Source organism: Gambusia affinis, linkage group LG04 (assembly GCF_019740435.1).
Source record: "Gambusia affinis linkage group LG04, SWU_Gaff_1.0, whole genome shotgun sequence".
Taxonomy (NCBI): Eukaryota; Metazoa; Chordata; class Actinopteri; order Cyprinodontiformes; family Poeciliidae; genus Gambusia; species Gambusia affinis.
This window is the reverse complement of record NC_057871.1, coordinates 19,245,685-19,265,139: the sequence shown is the minus strand read 5'-3', so window position 1 is coordinate 19,265,139 and position 19,455 is coordinate 19,245,685. Positions and strand designations below refer to the sequence as shown.

Sequence of the window (19,455 nt, the reverse complement as noted above, 5' to 3'; positions counted from 1 at the left end):
TAACACACCGACATTCCAAAGATGTGGAACAAAAAGAGGCGGGATCTCAAGCTCCAGCACGGGTGGCTGTACGCCACGGTTTGACTGCAGGAAACTAAACGGAAAGGAGGAAAGTTTTTGAAGCTAATGAGAAAGAATTTAAAACATACAGCAGTGAGAGTGAAGTCACGATAACAATTCATCTCGCCATTTACAACTATGGTTTATTCTACTTGAGTTCTTGGCTAATGAAGTCAACGGCAATCTCTGTACAAATATAATTTACGTACTCGAGCTGTCTAACACAAACTAAACAACCAGAATTCAAAAACTAAACGTGAAGTTAAAAAAAGTAGCCTGAAGGCGTTACAGAACTCGCAGGTTTCACCTGGAGCACCGTACTGGTGCGTCAGTCTCCTATCACCTCTATCTCCAAATATATGTAAACAGTTATTATACTGATCCTCTGTAGATTAATGGAATAATTACAGTTCGTCTATATAAATCTGAATATATAAATACATGGCCTAAAATTTATTTATTTAATTATGGCTTACATTTGATAAAAACAGTTTCCCAGTGTGTGTGTATATATATATATGTAGTTTGTATACTAACATAGGCATAATATTTAAAAATAGCAAAAGATTATATCAAGAAATATGTACAATTTTAATGAAATGCATATTTTTTGAGATGCACATGGAAAGCCTTATATTATGAAATACTGAATTCTTTCTTCTCCTTCTCTGCCTCTGGTGTCTTTTGCCAGGAGGAAGGACTGACACCATGATGGGACCACTCACAAAGCTGTGTTAGAGCTTGAGCCCTGCTTCTCACCCATGTGCTGCATTCTGAGCTGCTGCTCATTTTTTCAAAGCAGCCCAGCTGTAAAGACATCGAACATGTCTCCAACAAAGGATGTGAAATGATCAATTGAAACTCATCCGATCAATGGAAAAGAGAAGGTTTCCTGGCACAATGTCCAGGCAGGTGGATTCGTCGTCCAAGAGACGCCCCTGTGTTGGAAGCGGGCTGACATTCCCTCAGCCTCCCCAGCTTGCCTCCACCGTCCAGTATGGCCGCATTCAGGCTGTGGAGGTTGCGAGAGGAAGAACAGGGTATGGCTTCACACTGACAGGCCAAAGTCCTTGTGTCCTCAGCTGCATCCTTAAAGGAAGTCCCGCAGACTACGTGGGGCTGCGCTCAGGAGACTGCATCCTCTCTGTCAATGACATAAATGTCTCCAAGGCGTCGCACGAAGATGTCGTCAAACTGATTGGACGTTGCTCTGGCATTTTAAAGCTGGTCATTGCTGAGGGCGAGCGCCATCGGCGCCACCCTCATCGGGCCGCCGGCAGTCGCCATCACAGCAGTAACGCGATGACGGTGGCCTACCTGGATTCCTGCTCCAGTGATGACGAGCTGGATGTTTTTTACAATAACGGTGTGGGCAACAATAATGGCCGGCCAGGCTGTGGAACGAAAGGAGGCTGGTACCAACCCAAACTGGATTCCAAGCAGCTTGGCATCAACAGAGCAGAGAAGGTGGTGGCCGAGTTGCAATCTGGAGGAATCTTCAACATGATCTTTGAAAATTCCAGCCACTCCTCCAGCAGCTCGGACAAGGACAGGCCCGGGGTGAGCTCGTCCTCAAAGCCGCGTCAGATGTCCGATCCGGAGTTCAACCCATACCGCAATGCCTCCTGTACCCAGAGCAACCCCAACCTGCTCTCTGAGGAGGAGATGGCCCAGGTGCTGAATGATGACTCTGTCTTCCTGGAGTCCGACTTCCGTCACCTCCACATTCACCACCACGAAGAGCAAGATATGGATGTTGGAGAAGGGGCTGACTTTGGTCTTGAGCCCAGCGAGGGAATACTTAACGTGGGGATGATTGTTGGGTACCTCGGCTCCATCGAGCTCGCCTCAACAGGAACCAGCCTGGAGAATGACAGTCTGCAAGCCATCAGAGGGAGCATGAGGCGCCTCAGGGCCGAGCAGAAGATTCATTCATTGGTCCTCATGAAGGTGGCCTCGACTCTTCTAGTTGTCTGCCTTAGATAAATTTAGAATTGTTTTTTTTTTTTTCCACTTGTTGCATAAAATCTCAAGTACGTAAAAAAAGAAAAAAGAGTTGTATTTATATATTTGACTTTGCTGTAGACTTTGTCTATTCAAAACCATCTTGAAATTGTACATACAGACTCCAATACAGACATATATTCTCATTAGCAATTAGATTAATGTCCCTTAGCAGGTTGCAGAGAAACCAAACTATTTTTGTCGCTGCCATCAAGATTTTGGCGTAATTCTGAATGGATATTTCACCACTTAGTGGTCAAATATGACGGTTCACACATTTCCAGTTAGGTGCAGGTTTGTTTGAAAAGACCATTTATGTTGTATCTATTCCAAAATCAGTTCTGATCAAGGTTTGGGAATGAACGGTCAGCTGTGTCCACGTTTCAACCATCTGATTTAAAGCCATCACCCACAGACGGAAAAAGATTGACGGTAACTAGCAAAAAAAACAAAAAAAGACTCGAGGCTCCAACCTGTCATACATTAAAACAGGGGTGGGCAACTGCAGGCCTCGAGGGTCCGTCTCCTGCAACTTTTAGATGCATCTCTACTTCAACACACCCAAGTAAAATAATGAGGTCATTAGCAGAACTCTGGAGAACTTGACTGCGCTTAGGAAGGGTCATTCAGTTATTGGATTCAAGTGTGTTGGACAAGGGAGACATCTAAGAGTTGCAGGACACTGGCCCTCGAGGACCAGGATTGCCCACCCCTGCATTAGAATATGCTGGTTAACCAGCAATACCGTCCACAGTTAAGCAAGTCATTTAGCCAGCTGCATTGGCCTGCAGGTGCCTGCATGGACCTGCACACAGCATTACTCTCCTGCAGGATGATGAATGGAATAACAGTTGGTGTTGACAAGAAAGAAATGCACAAAAAATTCAAATCCATTTCAAATTTTTAAATGCTTTTCCTGCCTGGAAAAGGAATGACTCATTAAAGCCTAAATTAATTTACATGAGTGAAATTATTTTAGGTCTATAAAAATTCATTTACCCATTACCTTTAAAGGGGTGAGGTGAATCACGCAATTATTTCTGTTTGTATATAAAAACCAAATAGTTAACTGAAACATGGTGTTTTTTTGAACTACACTTTGTAAATGTGTGAACTTCATTTGTTTACACGGCTGTAAAATGAACACATTACACCCTAACAGGTCATGCACGACAGCGTACTCCTGTGCAGCGACAGAGGTCAGGTCTTGGCCACCTACCCTGCAGAAAAACTCGCCTTCAGCGCCTGTTGTCCTGATGATCGCCGATTCTTCGGATTGGTAACCATGCAAGCCACGGATGACGACGATGATCGCCACTTCAGCAACGGGCGAGACGACGAAGGAAATTTAAGGACTTCATGTCACGTGTTCATCGTGGATCCAGAACTATGTCATCACCAGGTAATTCAGAGATGCTGAAGCATTTTTGACCATGTACAATATTTTTACATTTTAAGCTAAAGAAGTGCTGCGAAATTTCATATTTTTAAGTCATATCAGTGTAAAAATGTCTTTAAAGACCATCCATTTTCTTGCGCTTATCTGGTGTCACGTCATTGTCGCAGCAGCCCAAGTAGGGAGATCCAGACTTCCCTCTACTGCGGAGGAATCCTAAGGTTCTTAAAGATCTACAAGAAGATCTACAATATTCAAACAGTACTTTGGAAAAGTACTCACTCACCTCTTGAACATTTTCACATTTTGTTGCGATACATCCCTTTGATGTGAAAAAGGAACACAAAGTAGTACATGACTGTGCAGCAAAGGGAAATGAGAGAGTGTTTACAAAGAGTTTAACAAAGAAATATCTGAAAAAGAAGGTGAGTTTGTAACCGCCTATAGCTGTAAGTCTTCTGGTCCAGCTTTGCACGTTTAGAGAATGAAACTTTTAACATTCTTGTGTAAAATTTACATCAAGCTCAGTTAGGAAGCGTGCCTGTGTACGTCAATTTTCAGCTCCGCACTCTTGTTTGGGTTTTAGACTGGAGCTGGGTAAAAATAGAGTTGTTTTTTTAATGTCTTAGTGTTGTCCGTTCCACATAATGTTCCGCTTGCCAAGAAGTTCAATTTTGGACTCATCTGAACCGAGTCTGAGCATCTTTTTCCTCATTTGTTGGGCTCCTTAAATGGCTTGTGGCAAACTGCAAACCAAGCGTCATGTGACTTTTAACGAATGCTTCCTCCCTGCTACAAAGTCATGACTCCAATACTTTATTTTTATTTGTACATTTTATTATTTTTTTAAAATCATCCTTCCATTACATTCATTTCATCTGTCAGATGATAGTGTGTGGTTTTAATGTGAAAGAGATATTTGTACTTATGCAGCTCTATAAAATATTTATGCAACCTATAAAATAAAGATTACATAAAATCCCAGTGCCCAAAAATCCATGAAACTTGAGATGTTTTCTGGGATGTTAATGACCAGTGGCTGTAAGTACAAGTACTGAGCATTGTGTCTGTTGTGTGGACAGGTCCATTTAGGGGTGGCCAGGAGGTTTGGCTTTGAGTGCACCCCCGACCCAGACACAGGAGGCTGCCTGGAGTTCCCACCCAGTTCTCAGCCTCTACTCCACTTTGTTTCTGTCCTCTACCGAGACATGGGGGATAACATCGAGGGGGTCCGGGCCCGCGCCTTCCACGATCCGGACAACGACGCCCAACAGAACCACAGCACCAGCAGTAACAGCGATAGTGGAATCGGCAACTTTTTACCCGAGGAGAAGAGCAACCGAGTCCTTTTGGTGGATCTCGGGGGCCCTCCCAGTCACAACCACATGTCCGGGGCCCGCCAATGGGACAGCCCGCCCTCCTCTCAGCAGGCCTGGAGCCCCATCCTCGGAGCTGCCGCCTCCCACCCCCCTCCGCCCCCCCCTCCTCCTCCGATGCTTAGAAACGGTCACTACCTCCACGACCCGCACCTCGCCGACCTCCCGCACCCTCTCCCCCTGGCTCACCCTGACCTGCCAAGCAGACTCTCACAAGGACTCAATGTGCATCACTACCCGGCGAGGAAGCTGGGTGGAGCTATAGGGGGAGGAGACAGGAGAGGAGGAGGAGGAGTAGGAGTAGAGCCTCAGAGGTGGCTGCCAGTCCATGTGCTGAGAGACTGGCGTCAGCAGCACCAGCACCACCACAGCCACTTCCAGGGCCTGAGCAGCGATCAGGAGTCGTACGCCGAGTCCACCGACGGATGGTCATCAGCCAACTGCAGCACCCTGCCCCCGCCCATGAATAAGATCCCTGCCGACCGCTACCGGGCCCCGCTGGCCCCAGGGGACCACATGCATCCACCTGGTGTCAGTCATCCTCCCTCTCCTCCGCCTCCCCCTCCCCCTCCTGCACAAATCCACAGCCACCGGCTGGCTGCTCAGAAAGACGAGTGGGCCAAGAAACTGTTCGGCGCTGGAGACCGGGAGCGCAACGGAGCACGGCGAGCCGAAAGAGAGAAGAAACGAGAGGTGAACTCAAAGGAGGGAGAGAAAAAGGTACGTCTTTAATCAAGCTAGTAAAATATTAAATATCAGGACAAGTCAGACTTTTATCACTTTTCCTGCTCACATTTCATTCACTTTTATTACACAAGTATCAACCAAAGACAAATTTTCTTCGAACAGAGTCAGTTTTTGGACTGTGAGATAGTTGTGTTAAAAGTGACTGTGAGGTGAGAAAGCCCGGTCCCAGGTCGCTCCCCCACATCACACATTCCTGTCGTGGAAATTTACCATGACTAGAGAGCGTTCAAGGCTACATATTATTGAGACTATAAATTCATGCCGCTCACTCTGCGTTTTCCGTCCTCTTCCCACACTAAATCTCACATCTTTTTCTCAGACATTAACCGTCTCGATTTAAAAATGCTACATTTACCTCAGAAAATAGGCTTATAGCAGCACATAATGCTGGCTTAGTTCCCAGACTTGGTAAAAGTGGATGGATAAGTTATTTATCCTCTCTGCTCCTGTATCAGGTCATGTATTATGCACCAAGCAGACATCTGTTGTCACCTGAAAACCACCTGTCTTGGAGCAGATTCGTCAACGTGATAGAATTTCAAATTATTATGCACTGTATTAGAAATCATTTTCACTAAGCTAAATTTGCTGACTTTTTATGTGTTTTTGTACTGTATTTGTACAAAGGACCAAGAAGCAGAAAAAGACACAACTATCCAGTTGGACTGTAACCCACAATCTCACCCCCTGCCGGTAAAGATACTTAGGCAGAATGTTTACATGTACTTTCATGTTAAAAAAATACATAAACTTTCTCTTACTTTTTTGGATTTTAACAGAACACAATGTGTGGTAAAAATATTCATACTTTTGAACTTGTACAACTCCGTTATCTTTTACTGACAAATGCCAGTTTATCTGAAAGACAAATACAAAGTAACGCACACATCGAGAAACAGAAGGTAACTGATGCAAATATATTTTTAAACAAAATCTAAAAAGTGAGTCGATATTTTGTGAAGTCTTTTGTTTCATGGCTTTACCAGATTTGCGCATCCAAACATAATGTATGTAATCCTCTTTTTTCAAATCTCATTAGAGATTATTATATTTGCACTTTGACTACGCCATTTGAACACTGATGGTTTAATCAAAGCCCAGATATGATTTAATCTCAGCTAGTTCATTGTAGCTCTAGCTGTTTAACGGTCCTTGTCTAATACACATGACTCTATAACAGTCTCCAACAGATTTTCTTCCTTTATTAACCTGTCTGTTGCTCCATTCATCTTTTCATCAACTCTGATCAGTTTCAGTGTCCTTGCTTAAGAGGAATATCCCCTCAGCATTATGCTGCCCCAACCATGTTTGACCATGGTGATGAAAGGTAGTTCCATATTTGGTGTGAAGGTGAGTCACAGAAAAACCTCCTGATTCAGCAGTGGTATTAATAACCCAAGTGTGTCCTCAGATGAATAAACAAATAATCACATTATGGAGTAAAAAAACAAAAAAAAACAAATAAAAATAAAACAACTACACCCAGAGATTCATTTGCTTCTAGACTCACTTTTAGTTACAAAATCATTGTTTGATTTCTGTGACAGTGTCATTTCTTTTTCAGGCTTGCTTTTGTTCAAGAATGTTTGTTTGCTTTCTTAGTATCCTGTGAAACACTTTGAGGTGTTGATTTTAGGTGATTAAAACACTTTGATAGTTTTGTTTTTGTCATCGAGTTGTAAAATTACCGCTGCTGTGCTTGGAATTGTTGTTTTCTTGCATGGCAGCATTTAGTCTGACCTTCAACTGTGGCACAGTTTGACATGCACTCGAGTTCATGGACTTATCCCAGTCCTAAGCAACCATTTTGGCTCAGGCTTTCGCAGATTATATTGATGTGAAATTTTAACTTTTAGCATGACCTCAGGCGGTCTCTGGACTTTCTAAAAACACACCATGGCAGCTTGAGGAAAACTTGCAGGGGTGCTTTGAGTATTGAGTATTGCAGTCATTTAGAGTTAAACACATTATTCATGTGTGATTCCTGCAGTTCTGATGTTCTCTGTTTATTTATGGTTTTGCTTTACTCACAGACTGCAAAAATTTGGAATAAATGATATAATAATGCTACACTTAGTACCTCTTTTTCTGTCTTTCTCTTTAATGGAGAGCAACAGGTGGAGGGAGTGGCAGGCTGTCTTTGTCTTTGAAAGCTTATATCATTGTTCCACTTTTTCTGGCTTCTTATTAAAAGCATGTTTAATGATAAGAATTGAACCTGGACAATATTTCTGCTTGTGAAATTTCCATTTTTTAAAAATCTCATCAGGCTTGCCTATAAGCTGTTATTACTACTGTGATTGCAAAATGTGCACTTTTTTTTTTCTTTTTTGCAATTCCTGTAAGCAGGAAACACTCATTGCACCTTAAAGTTACATGTAGGACAGATCCTGAGGAGAGTTTCCATTAAAACCGAGAGAAATTGATAATTCTGGTCGTTAAGCTGATTGGTTGAGACGGTTCCTGGGAGCTGAGTGGGGACAATCAGAGGAAGCTTTAACAATACCAAGGCAAAGCATAGAAACTGATAGGAGCAGGAACATAGACGTTAACCTTTCTGAACAATGCCCTCAGACTGAAGTAGTAAAGAAGCCGTCATGTTTTCAGAACAAAATCCTCATCCCTCTGTGGCTCAATCCCTCTACTCTCTGGTATTAGTTAGACCAGATTTATTGTACTGAGTTATTAATTAATTGAGAGCGTTTACTTGTAGCTGTCTGTCTCTTAATGTTTGCTCTTTGTTTAACACATGGTGGCACTGTCTCTCTTTTTCTGTTGGCTTCCTGCACACCCAACAACTTTCCTGTTTTTCCTTCAAGGTCCATTAACACTAAAACGTGGTCATGTTTGAAGACCAGGCACGACTGAAGTCTAAACAGCCTCAATTTGTGTTTGTTTCACTTGCAACAAAATTTTGCAAGTGAAAAGCCACATGCCATGCTAGTGGCATGACTTAAATTTGACTGCTGATACTTCCTGGTAAGACTGGTCACGATTCTGAGAGATGGTCAAAGAACTGATCTGGACGTTTCTGAAACGATAAATAATAATTGAACGAATTGGTTTTGCAATTTGGTTATTCATTTCTAAATTGTCAGATACATCCTTAGCCATGAAGAAGTGTTATACATGCTCATAATGATTGTGTTTTAATGTGGTAGCTCTTAACCCAACATGCTGTAATTATGTTTAGATTTTTTTTATGTAGAGTATTTTGCTCTAAAAAGGAAAGATGTTTTTTAACTGATATGGTGTGTTTATATGTTTTTATGTTGATAACAAATTACACAGATGAGAGCCTCAAATTTTCCTCAGAAACTGTTTTCACTCTCTTTTTTTATTTTAAAAGCTGTCTCCTGTGCCAACTAAAACAACCCCTTCTCTTTATCACTTTTCTTCTTAACCCCAGTTTGTGCTTTTCCATTAAATGTCTTTGGATTTTTTTTCTTGTATTCATGTAAGACTAATTGGGTTAAAAACAAACAAACAAAAAAAAAAAAAGGTCACGTCAGAGTGTTTGCGCCTACGCATTTAATCAAGCGTTTGAATCTTCATTATCTGGATGTGCGTGGAAACGCACACATGCACAGATGTAGGGTTGACTCGGTATCCAAGCAACACCACTGCCGATGCCTGATGAAATGCAGCGACCGCCTCCTAAACAGGCGGTCTGATTCAGCTCGTGTCTGTCCTCTCAGACCTGTCAGCGTCTTTTAATTACGTATCTCCTGCTATCACCCGGAGCCCCCTCCGCTATGCTGTCTCCTGCAGTGCAAGGCGATAAGGCAGATGTTACTTATGGAAGTTCAGAGACATGACAGGTCACTTTTGTGCTTTCCAAATGCAACAGTTGTCAGTGCGACACTTGATTAGTCCCTGTCTCCTCTGATTTACAGCAGTCCTCAGTGACATGACGTCACTGTTAAATGGCTTCAAATAGTAAATGTTCTTTCCCCTGTGACTGATGCTCCTAGGTGAGGCAGTTTATGGCAGCAACTTTCTGCACGGGTGTTGGCCTCTAATTCCAATTAGCTGTTCTCCAGGCCAGAACTTCTGCAAACATCATAATGTTCTAATGTTTTCAGCATGCTGCACTTCATTATGGAACGTTTTCTAACAAAGTACACATATGCATCAAGGATGTTAGAAGACTGACCTCTTTTCATGCATTTGCAACATAATTTATTAGGATTAGCAACATTTCTCTATTTCAAATGTTTTTATCCAGTCAAATTAACATGTCTAGTTGGCCTGCATACTTATTACCAGGTCAACTAAGAGCCAGCTGAAAAATAGCTTGTGATTCATTACCAATTGATAGTTGAAACATAGCTCTCCAGTATTTCAGATAAATTGAGGCTTCCTGAAGGTTCGCGTTAGAAAAATAGCTTGACGCTAAAGACAAAAGTTTTTTTTTACATGGTACTTGAACTAACTTAAATTGTCCTTTTTTGAAGAATATGAAATCATTAATGAGTTCTTTCTTTGTTTAAAATATTAAAAAAGGCCTCTGTGTCTCAAAATGTCACCCTATATAAATTCTAGTATACAACAGTATGCAAAAGAACCATTCAGAACATGATCCTGTTCAATTATATATTTTATTTCTATTTAGTTACTTGAATAGAAGACAATCTGTGAGTACAGATTCTATTTGTAGAAAAATAAGTGTTTTTCTAAGATACGGTGAACAGCAGGTTCTCGTTACTCGCCGTCCTATGATCTCTTTTGGTTTCTCGTTATTTGACAAACAGCTGTTTATTGTGACCTCTGTTACAGTATAGCACATAAACTGAACTTGATTTTATTGCCTTGGCCTCAGGGTGGTCGGTTTCGGGGCTTGACGATGGGGTTCCCTCCTCTGCCGCAGCGCTCCTCAGCCAGACGCTCCTTTGGGCGCTCCAAACGTCTCAGCATGGCCCGCTCCCTGGACAACTTGGAGGTGAGCAACATTCACCCTCACGCAAACTGTGTATTTTTCTTTTTTTTATTTTTGCTAGACAGTGAATGCTATACATAGTAAAATCTAACAAAATCTGTCAGTGAAAGAAAAGCATTCAGCATAGCTTTCTTGTGACAGAATGGCACTAAGTTTGGTACCTGAAGTTGTTGTATCAATGTTTAGAAACAAATCCTCCAAGAAGATAGTCTTTCTCTTTTGCGGTGATTCGACCTTCCAATTTGTGTTCTTGGATTAAAAAGGCCTCTCCCTCTTGAACTCTTGGTGCTTAGCAATGTCTTCTCAGGACTTCATTATTACTATCGAAAAACTGATGATTTCAATTAAACACTTAGATTCCCTGGCTGCTTTATTAAGTACAGAAAATGAGTTTCACTCTGTATTGTCCCTCAAACTGTTGGATAATGGCCAGAAAATTGAGAAAACATCCAGTGAGCTCTTACTATGTTGGCGAGAAGGAATTGCTGATGTCAAAGGTCGGAGAGGAATGAGCAGACTGGTTTAAAATGTTAGGAAACAATCGTTTGAATCAATCGTTTTCTTCATATTCTAGTCACTGATCTTATTGGTATTTAGATCCTTAAAATTTGAAATCTCATCTGAAGCTCCATTCAGTTTCAGCTGACTTCAAGGAACACCCTACATTTATTTCCAGCTTTGGTTAGGGGTCTGAAATAAATTATGTTGGCAAACTGAATTACCGGACTTGAACGTAGGCGCTGGATCACGTGTGCAGCTCAACTCAGTGTTATATGGCTCCACTGTCACAGAAATGATTATTTTCCTCCTTTTTTTATCTTCAAGAAATGACCTGGAGTACAGTCATTTGAGAAGCATGAGATATCCCTAACAATGTGCCTATTTAGACCTTGTTTCATAAAGTCAAGATTTGACCTGCGTATTTTAGTACTCAGATGGTGAGATAGACATTGCTATTAGATGAATCAGTTTTCAATACTTTTTTTTTCCCCCATTGTATTATTTTTTTTCTAAAATATGATTATAAGACTAAGACTGAACTAAGAGCATAAATTGCAGTGTTGTTGCCATAAAGTCTTGTCTGTGTGTGTTTATGTCTGAAGGAGAGTCTTGCCATCTGAGTGTCTTTTTATAACAGTAGCTTTGGCCCCCGAGATAGAAATCAGAGCACAGTTAAATGTTTCCTGTGTTTAGTGGTGACTGGGGCATCCTGGGAGCAGACAAGTCAAACTCACCACGGCTGCTTCTGTTTCAGTTGTGATGTTTTGCTTTTTTTTCCCATACATTTTTGTCATTCTTCCTTTGGTTGACTGCAACAGGAAGCAGAGTGAGAGATGGAGGGCCAAAACCTGTGCTCAGGCAAACTTGGAGGTGTGTCTCATATTCAAAACTCGACAGGGTTTGGAAATATTTTTTCATAGGTTCTATTCTGGATTTTACCAGGGATTGTTTACACTTTTGAGAAAACGACTGGGTCTTCTTCAGAGAAGCTTTTATTTATTTCTGCTCAACTTTCACGTACACTGTACTATTTCTTTTTGTAAAGGATTCATTGAAAGTAAGCTGTTTTAGAGTTTACTGTGAAGAGATTTCACAAATTACTTGCAGAGGCTATCTGTCGGACGGTGACGTGTAAGGAAGCGCAGCAGGTCTACGGTTACAAAGGTTATTGCGAATATTTGACCTCAACCTTAAGCCTATTTGTTTTGTATCCTGTTGCCAAATTTTAGGTTATTTTATTCCCTTTGTTTCATTGTCATCAGCTCTGCTGGAAACATTCAATTCTGCAAGGTTAAACTGCACATTGTTTCCACGAGTTTTAGATGTCCCATCGTCATCACACATCAAAGTTGTTGTTTTTTTCTTCTTAGCTCTTCCTGCCGCCTCTATTCTACTTATTTTCTTCCGGCTGTTAGGCCTTTTTCTCTTGCCGCACATGCTGTAATATTCACAAACAGAGAGAGCTTTGTGCTGTGTATTGTGGGGGGGTTGAAGAGAGGGGCTGGTTTTTGTGTGTGTGTATTTGTGTGGTGATTGTGGTGGGGGGTAAATGGGTTCTAAGTGTTGGCTCGCTCTTCTAACGAGCTCCGATGAGCAACAAGCTGGCATTCAACGCATTAGTGAGGAACTGACACAGAAAGCACAAAGGGTATGTAGAGCCACGTACATGTATGCACACATTTAGGAGCTTTCAGATGTCATGGGGAAAATTCAAATATGTTTTACTGCTGAATGTGTAGGACTGTCTGTACATTCAGGCCACCATCCATCCATCCATCCATTTTCTTACACCCTTCGTCCCAAATGGGGTCGGGAGGGTTGCTGGTGCCTATCTCCAGCTGCGTCCCGGGCGAGAGGCGGGGTTCACCCTGGACAGGTCGCCAGTCTGTCGCAGGGCAACACAGAGACATACAAGACAAACAACCATTCACACACACCTAGGGAGAATTTAGAGAGACCAATTAACCTGACAGTCATGTTTTTGGACTGTGGGAGGAAGCCGGAGAACCCGGAGAGAACCCACCATGCACAGGGAGAACATGCAAACTCCATGCAGAAAGACCCCAGGCCGGGAATCGAACCCAGGACCTTCTTGCTGCAAGGAAACAGCTCTGCCAACTGTTTTAGAGTTGCCAAGCCAAAGTCGAGACTTTATTAAAACAAAATGCTGTGACAAGATTTTAAACAGGTTGTTAATTTCTCCCGAAGCATTTAATTTGACTGACTTAACTTGCAAAGAAGAGGGTGGCCACCAAGTTTGGCACAACCAGTTAGTAGGTTTAGCAATAATTTTTTTTACATACTGCAATGTCGGTTTGGGTGGCTTTTACTTTCCCCAAGTTTATAAAATCATCATTTGAAAACTGCATTCTGTATTAATTTTGTCTGATGTTTTAAGATACGCTGAATTGTTCAATTGGGATAAAAAAGTAAGTAAAGAATAAATCCGTAAGAGTGCAAATGCTGCGTCTCATCAATACAAGATATCCATCCCCCTTGCAGGCGGCTAATTAAATTAACTTTTTCAAAGGGCAACATGGCACATGAAAAAACAACAAAAAAATGTTCATGTGCTTGATATAAAACTTGTGCTGAATTGGTTTCACGTGTGTTAAGTTTTCACACAAGGAAGACTGACAAATGACATTAAGCAATACTAATCATTTAGAGGTCAACTGCACAAATATGACTTGTAAGAAAGCCATGCAAGTTATATGTATGAATAAAAAGCCACACAATTGGGTTATTGTGAGGCTGGTTGCTGTTCAAACAGACTCAAATTGAATGATTGATTCATGTAGCATTTCTGGGGACTGAAACATTGTTCTGTCTTATGCAGAAACTTCCTTTATCTTTTAGAATATCCTGCACTCATAAGTGGCTGTTTGTGTAGAAGTAGGACAATTTGTTTTTTCATCATGTGCTTTCTAAAAAAAAGTTACACAGGCAGCATTACATTTCAAAAAAGAAACTTAAAGGAAAGAAAGTGCTTCATCCAGTCACCAAAGCGGTTCATACTACATTCACTCATTCACATGCTGATGGTGGTGAGCTACATTGTAGCTTCAGTTGCTCTGCAACATCAGTTGTAGCTTCACTGTTTTGGTAAATGTAACATATTTGACTCAAACCTTGTTATGGACATCCCAGCTACACAGATATTTCCTAACATGCTGTAAGTTTGAATCTAAACACACAAATGTGGCTTCAGTGAGATTGATGTTTGTAAAATCTAATAAACTTAACAGTTGGCCTTTTAAGGTAAAAAAAAAAAGGAAACAAAAGCAAAACAGCTTTCTGTTTCAAGGAATTGGTGGGAGAGCACGACCAATAGGATCTTCCATCTCTGCTCTAATTAAGTGCTGTTGTGTTTTCACTTTTGGTGCTAGAAGTATTTTTTTAGCCACAGATTCATAACTTGCTACAGATAATGAGGCATACTCTAAAGAAATGCTGTTATTGTATCTCAAGCAATAAGATGTTTATTATCTTGCTTAAAAAAAAAGGAATGGAATTATTATATGTCCATATAATATTATGTTAATTAGCTCTTTTGGGGGGTGCGGGGGGATTTATAATGTTGTATAAAAAGGCAAGGCTAAAGTGATTAAATGAAAAATCTGGATAATTTGGCATTTTTTATTTCTGACTAATTGTCAGAATAATTAATGAATAACCACCATCTCAACTGTGAAGTGGAAGGGTGGTAGTATCATTTTATGTTGTAGTTAGTTATGTTACGTTATACTGTTGGATAACGTGGTGCTCTTCTCAAAGACAGAACAACATTCTGCCAAATTTGTTATAAAGTGTCTCAAAGAAATCATTGCTTTTTAAATCATTTTGGGGCAGAGTTGAAAAGCCGCCCTATTAGCCTGTCTCAGATACACCAGTTCTGTCTGGTGAAATTGAGTTATTCTGGCAATTATTAAATAGAAATATATTTGATAATACTAATCGACCTAAAACAGGTAACATTTAGCTTTAAAGTGAGAAAGTGAGAAAAAAAAAAGCTGTCCTTTTCAGTCAAAATACGTGAACATCTGTTTTCACCTGTATGTTGTTTACGTTTATAATACTGTGAAAACACATTCTGTCCCTGTTGATTGCCAGTAAACGCCTCTTGACTGCTGGTTATTTATCAGCAGTCGGTGTCATTGAGTGGTCCTACATTCGCTGTCATCACCCCTGAGGGCAGACAGCAGGGGTGTGTGTGCGGTAGAAAGTGTTGGGGTGAGTACCTCCACTGTGTGTCAAGGCATGTTGAGGAATGCAGCCACTTTTTAACTCGTAGCGCTTCCTCCAGGTAGCTGTCTTAGCTGTCAGTCTCTGTCTTTCAGAACCAATCATTGTGTCGTTCACTCCGCCCCCCCCCCCTCCCCCCCTCCCCCCCGCCGCTCTGTCTGTTTGCTTTTTTGACCCACCCCCGCCTCCTAAACATCAAAACTGTCAGTTTATTCTCCAGACATGTGTGGGGCATACGGAGCCGACAACTGAAGAGCGCTGAGGGTAACACATTCAACTTTGCGCTAATTTTGTGTGGGCGTGTGTTGCCTAATGACGAGGGGTTTTGCAGTAATGCCTACACATTTGTCTCGAGTGTATGCGTGGGTGCGGGTGCGGGTGTGTGTGAGTGTGTGTGTGTGTGTCAGCCGGCAGCAGTGTGGGAGGAATAGAAATTATGTGAGGGTTGGTGTAGCGGCAAAGACGAAGGAGGGAGGGCGTAAGGGGAGCGTGGGGGTGGGTTGAGGTAGGGAAGGGGAGACGATAGAGAGGGAAGAGGAGAAGGAGAGGGAGGGATGAGAGAGAGAGAGCGCACGGGAGGAAAGGGGAAATCTGGTGACAGTGACATTCGGTAGCCGTTTGGACATTTGAAAACCAGCACTTAGTCTCCCCTCTCTCATACACACACACACATATTAGGCAGCTAACGACAATGTTCACTTAAAAGATCTCTCACATGCGGTGCAGAGGATTACGCGTCTTCATGGAGCAGCAAACTTTTACTGAAATGCCTGCAGATCCAGTGAGTAAATGAGTTCAATGTTTGTGTTGAATTTCTTTGGCCATGTCTGTATCACTCTCTCTAAATATTTGTGTACATATATATGTAAGATTCAAGCTGTTTGACACAATCTTTACCATGTCCAACCATAGCAAATGATCCAAGTTTATCTCAAGATATCAATGTGTTTCAAATAATTTGAGTTTGTAACCTTTTATGTTACATGTATTAAAATATATATATATATATATATATATATATATATATATATATATATATATATATATATATATATATATATATATATATATATATATTTTAATATTTGTTGACCTGCATTTATTTTAGTTTAAAATGAACTGGATACACTAAAACTGTAGTTGAGAGGCCTGTCTCAGGAATGACAGGTCACATGACCCGTTTGAGCCAATCATTAGGCTCTTTCTGGCTCCTTTGACTTAAAGGGACACCTGTTGATTCCTCCATTTGATCTCTCCATCATTAAAGCTAATTGATTTGGCTGTGTGAATCTATTTGTGTCTCTTGTGTGTATGCATAAGGCTTTCATACACATTGTGCTAGTAAACTGGATAAAACGCAGCAATTGTTATTGATTCTAAATCCTTGGATTGACTGATTAATATAGAATGTGAAAGAATTGACTAGTGATTTGTTCTTAGTAGTTGTGGGTGAATGTGTAGTTGTTTGTGGAGGGTTGTTTTGACACTGTGGTGGTGAGCTGCTCAGGACATTATTTAACTGAACACATCAGTGAGAAAAGAGCATTCTCCCAGCCCCTTGACCCAACACACACACACACACATACACACACACAACCACAAGGGCACAGAAAACTCATTCATACCCTAAAATTATAAATAAAAAACACATTCAGGCACCTAAAGATAAGAACTGCACACAAGTTTATTCCTGTGTGTGTGATTGTTTATTCTCACTAAAGAGATTCGTGCGTGTTGTTCCTCGTGATATCCCCCCGGAGCAGAGCGCGTTAGGGAGGGAAAATCAGATGATGGATCAGGATCAGTGTCGCTCCTGTACGTAAAACTCCCCATGAGGCCAGGAGTCACATTTTGCATACTTCTGATTCAAAATAAATACAAATATTTTTGTTTAAACTTCTTACTAAACCTATATTAAAGATTTTACCACATCAGAATTGAGAAAACTTATTAGTCAGTATGTTTTATCTTTCTGGAGAAAATTTTTTATCGGTCTCATTCTGTTGATTTTAGATCTCATGTCTTAGTGTGGTGTTTGTGCTTGGCCTGAGTCATCATTATTTTAAAGAATCATCCTTTTTAATTTATTTGGCTAAGTTGTGACTCAATTGATGTCCAGCAGTTGCAAGGTCAGCGGTTTTGTCACCATTCTTCCAAACAGTGTTAATTCTGATTCACATAATGTCACAAATGAGTAAACTTGTTAAAACTGAACTTTTATCTACTATCACTTTTAGAACCATTCAAACCTAAATGAGTCATTTTGCTCAGTTTAAAAACAACTCCATAAAAAGTAACAAAACAATTTAACTAAATCATCGGTACCTCGCATATCGCTGCCCAATCACTATAGAGTAAATGTAACTAAAGCATTTTTTGTCCGTTCTAAGGAAGTTTAAAGGAAGTTTAAATTTCTTCAGGTATTAAAATTGTCTTCTCTTATCCACTCTTCAAAAATGATTAAGGCAAAAGAACATACCATTGAAGTAAGTCAGATATGTTGATCTCTAGAAGCTGGAAAATGCCTACAAGAATAAAAAAGGCTCCTGTCCAAACATGCCCACATGTGGAGTCAGAGCAGTAATTAAAAACGTTTGCATACAACCGCAACTGTGACAAATTTATCTTGGCACCACTGTGGCAATGTTGGCAGGGAAGATTAAAGAAATTCCCAGAGTAAGATTGTGCTACTATTCGAAAATGTTTCATTCCATAATCTCGTACATAAGATTTTGTCTAGAGATGCCATTAATGTGGATTGCTGTCTTTGTCAAAGTGTGGCTTTACAATGTAAAGCATTATGAAAAAAAAAAAAAAATCAAATTTTTAAAGTGTATATTCTTTACAAAGCTAAAAATGTTCCAGTTGCAGAAAAGAGATTTTAAGACCCTGTTAGACAAAAAGGATCCCATACAGAGGTAATTGGGCATCAAAAAGTACTACTACCCAGCTGTGCACAGCTTCTCTTTTCTTTTTGCCAAGCAAATCATGCAGTCATTATGCATAATAGTTGTTACATGTACTGTAGTTTTGTTTTTCCTTTGGCAGAATCTCTAATAAACCACTCCTGGTGAAACGCCCCACATATTTTTCTTTTTATTGGTTTTTGTAGTCATGTATATTATAATTAGATTTTATAGCTAGTGGTCTGTGCTTAGCAGCAGACACTCGTAAAATCATTAGTCTGGGAAATTGGCCTCTGAATACTTTTCTGCAAGCAGTTTAGAAGCGTAGTAAACTGAAAAAAATATACCTATAAATAAAAAGTTAAGGAATTTACTGAATTTATTGTTTATATTTATAACATGGATACGGCTAAGACGTTTTTCATTCTATATTTTGTATATTATTACATAGTCTCTGGCACTAGCATTAGGTTGATTTTAATATATAAATAGCCAACAAAAGGATTATGGATTTGAGTAGAGAAAATGTAACCGAATCTACAAAACTATGTGCTATAACATCAAATTCTGAAATTTGATTATTAGTTGTTTTTTTTAACTTTCAAACGGACACCGTTCTCAAGCTCAAGCTCTACGTTTAGTCACACATAATCAGTGTTTTAGAAGTGGTCTGTTTGATTCTGAAACTGCAAATAATCAAATGGCCAAATATTGTCTGGTGAGTTGTGTTTGAGACAAACTCCGTAAGATCAGAGAAGTGTGTTCACTCTCTGAACTCGTTTCTTCCTGTGAAGTATAAAATGTCCTGCGGAGAACTGGACGTTTTATACTGGTTCTTGCCACCTCAAGCAAAACAATAAATCTCTGCTCTTGTGGAGTGTGTGTTGCATGTGTGTTGCCCTTACTGACCCATTTCTCCTTTGGCACAACCTGTTGGCTCTGGTCCCCCATTTTGAGTTGACACAAACTGGTCTGCTAATCTTCCCAGAATTTGAAGACTATTTATCATTTCCAAATTTTACATATGCTTTTTCGAATAATTACTCTGCTAAATGGGGTTGACGGAACATATTATTGACTGCACGTTGCTCATTCAAAAAAAAAAAATGTTTTCTTAAAGGTTGTCCCAATGTGACTCAATGTTATGGGTCAATCAGATTCTAGGGCTTAGGGGAATATTTGGAAAACGGTGTGATTTTAAGGAAGTCAAGTGCTTAATTATGAAAATGTATACCTTCCTTGACATTTATGGTTTGAGTGTTTTGGCCAAATGTGGAATGT

At 40.4% G+C, this 19,455-nt stretch overlaps 1 protein-coding gene across 7 annotated transcripts in view; it reads left to right on the top strand.

Annotated features, from left to right (window-relative positions):
• The window catches only part of rgs12b (regulator of G protein signaling 12b), a 53,686-nt gene that overhangs the window by 574 nt on the left and 33,657 nt on the right, over positions 1-19,455 (top strand). For 6 of the 7 annotated variants that reach the window (XM_044114167.1, XM_044114168.1, XM_044114169.1 and 3 more), the window contains exons 2-5: positions 752-2,010; positions 3,227-3,466; positions 4,543-5,556; positions 10,406-10,525. In XM_044114167.1, the coding sequence (XP_043970102.1) occupies positions 934-2,010; positions 3,227-3,466; positions 4,543-5,556; positions 10,406-10,525 (2,451 nt within the window). In that variant the 5' untranslated portion in view covers positions 752-933. Of the gene's footprint in view, positions 1-751; positions 2,011-2,096; positions 2,497-3,226; positions 3,467-4,542; positions 5,557-10,405; positions 10,526-19,455 lie in introns of those variants that run through there. The other variant, XM_044114173.1, reaches the window with a different exon arrangement.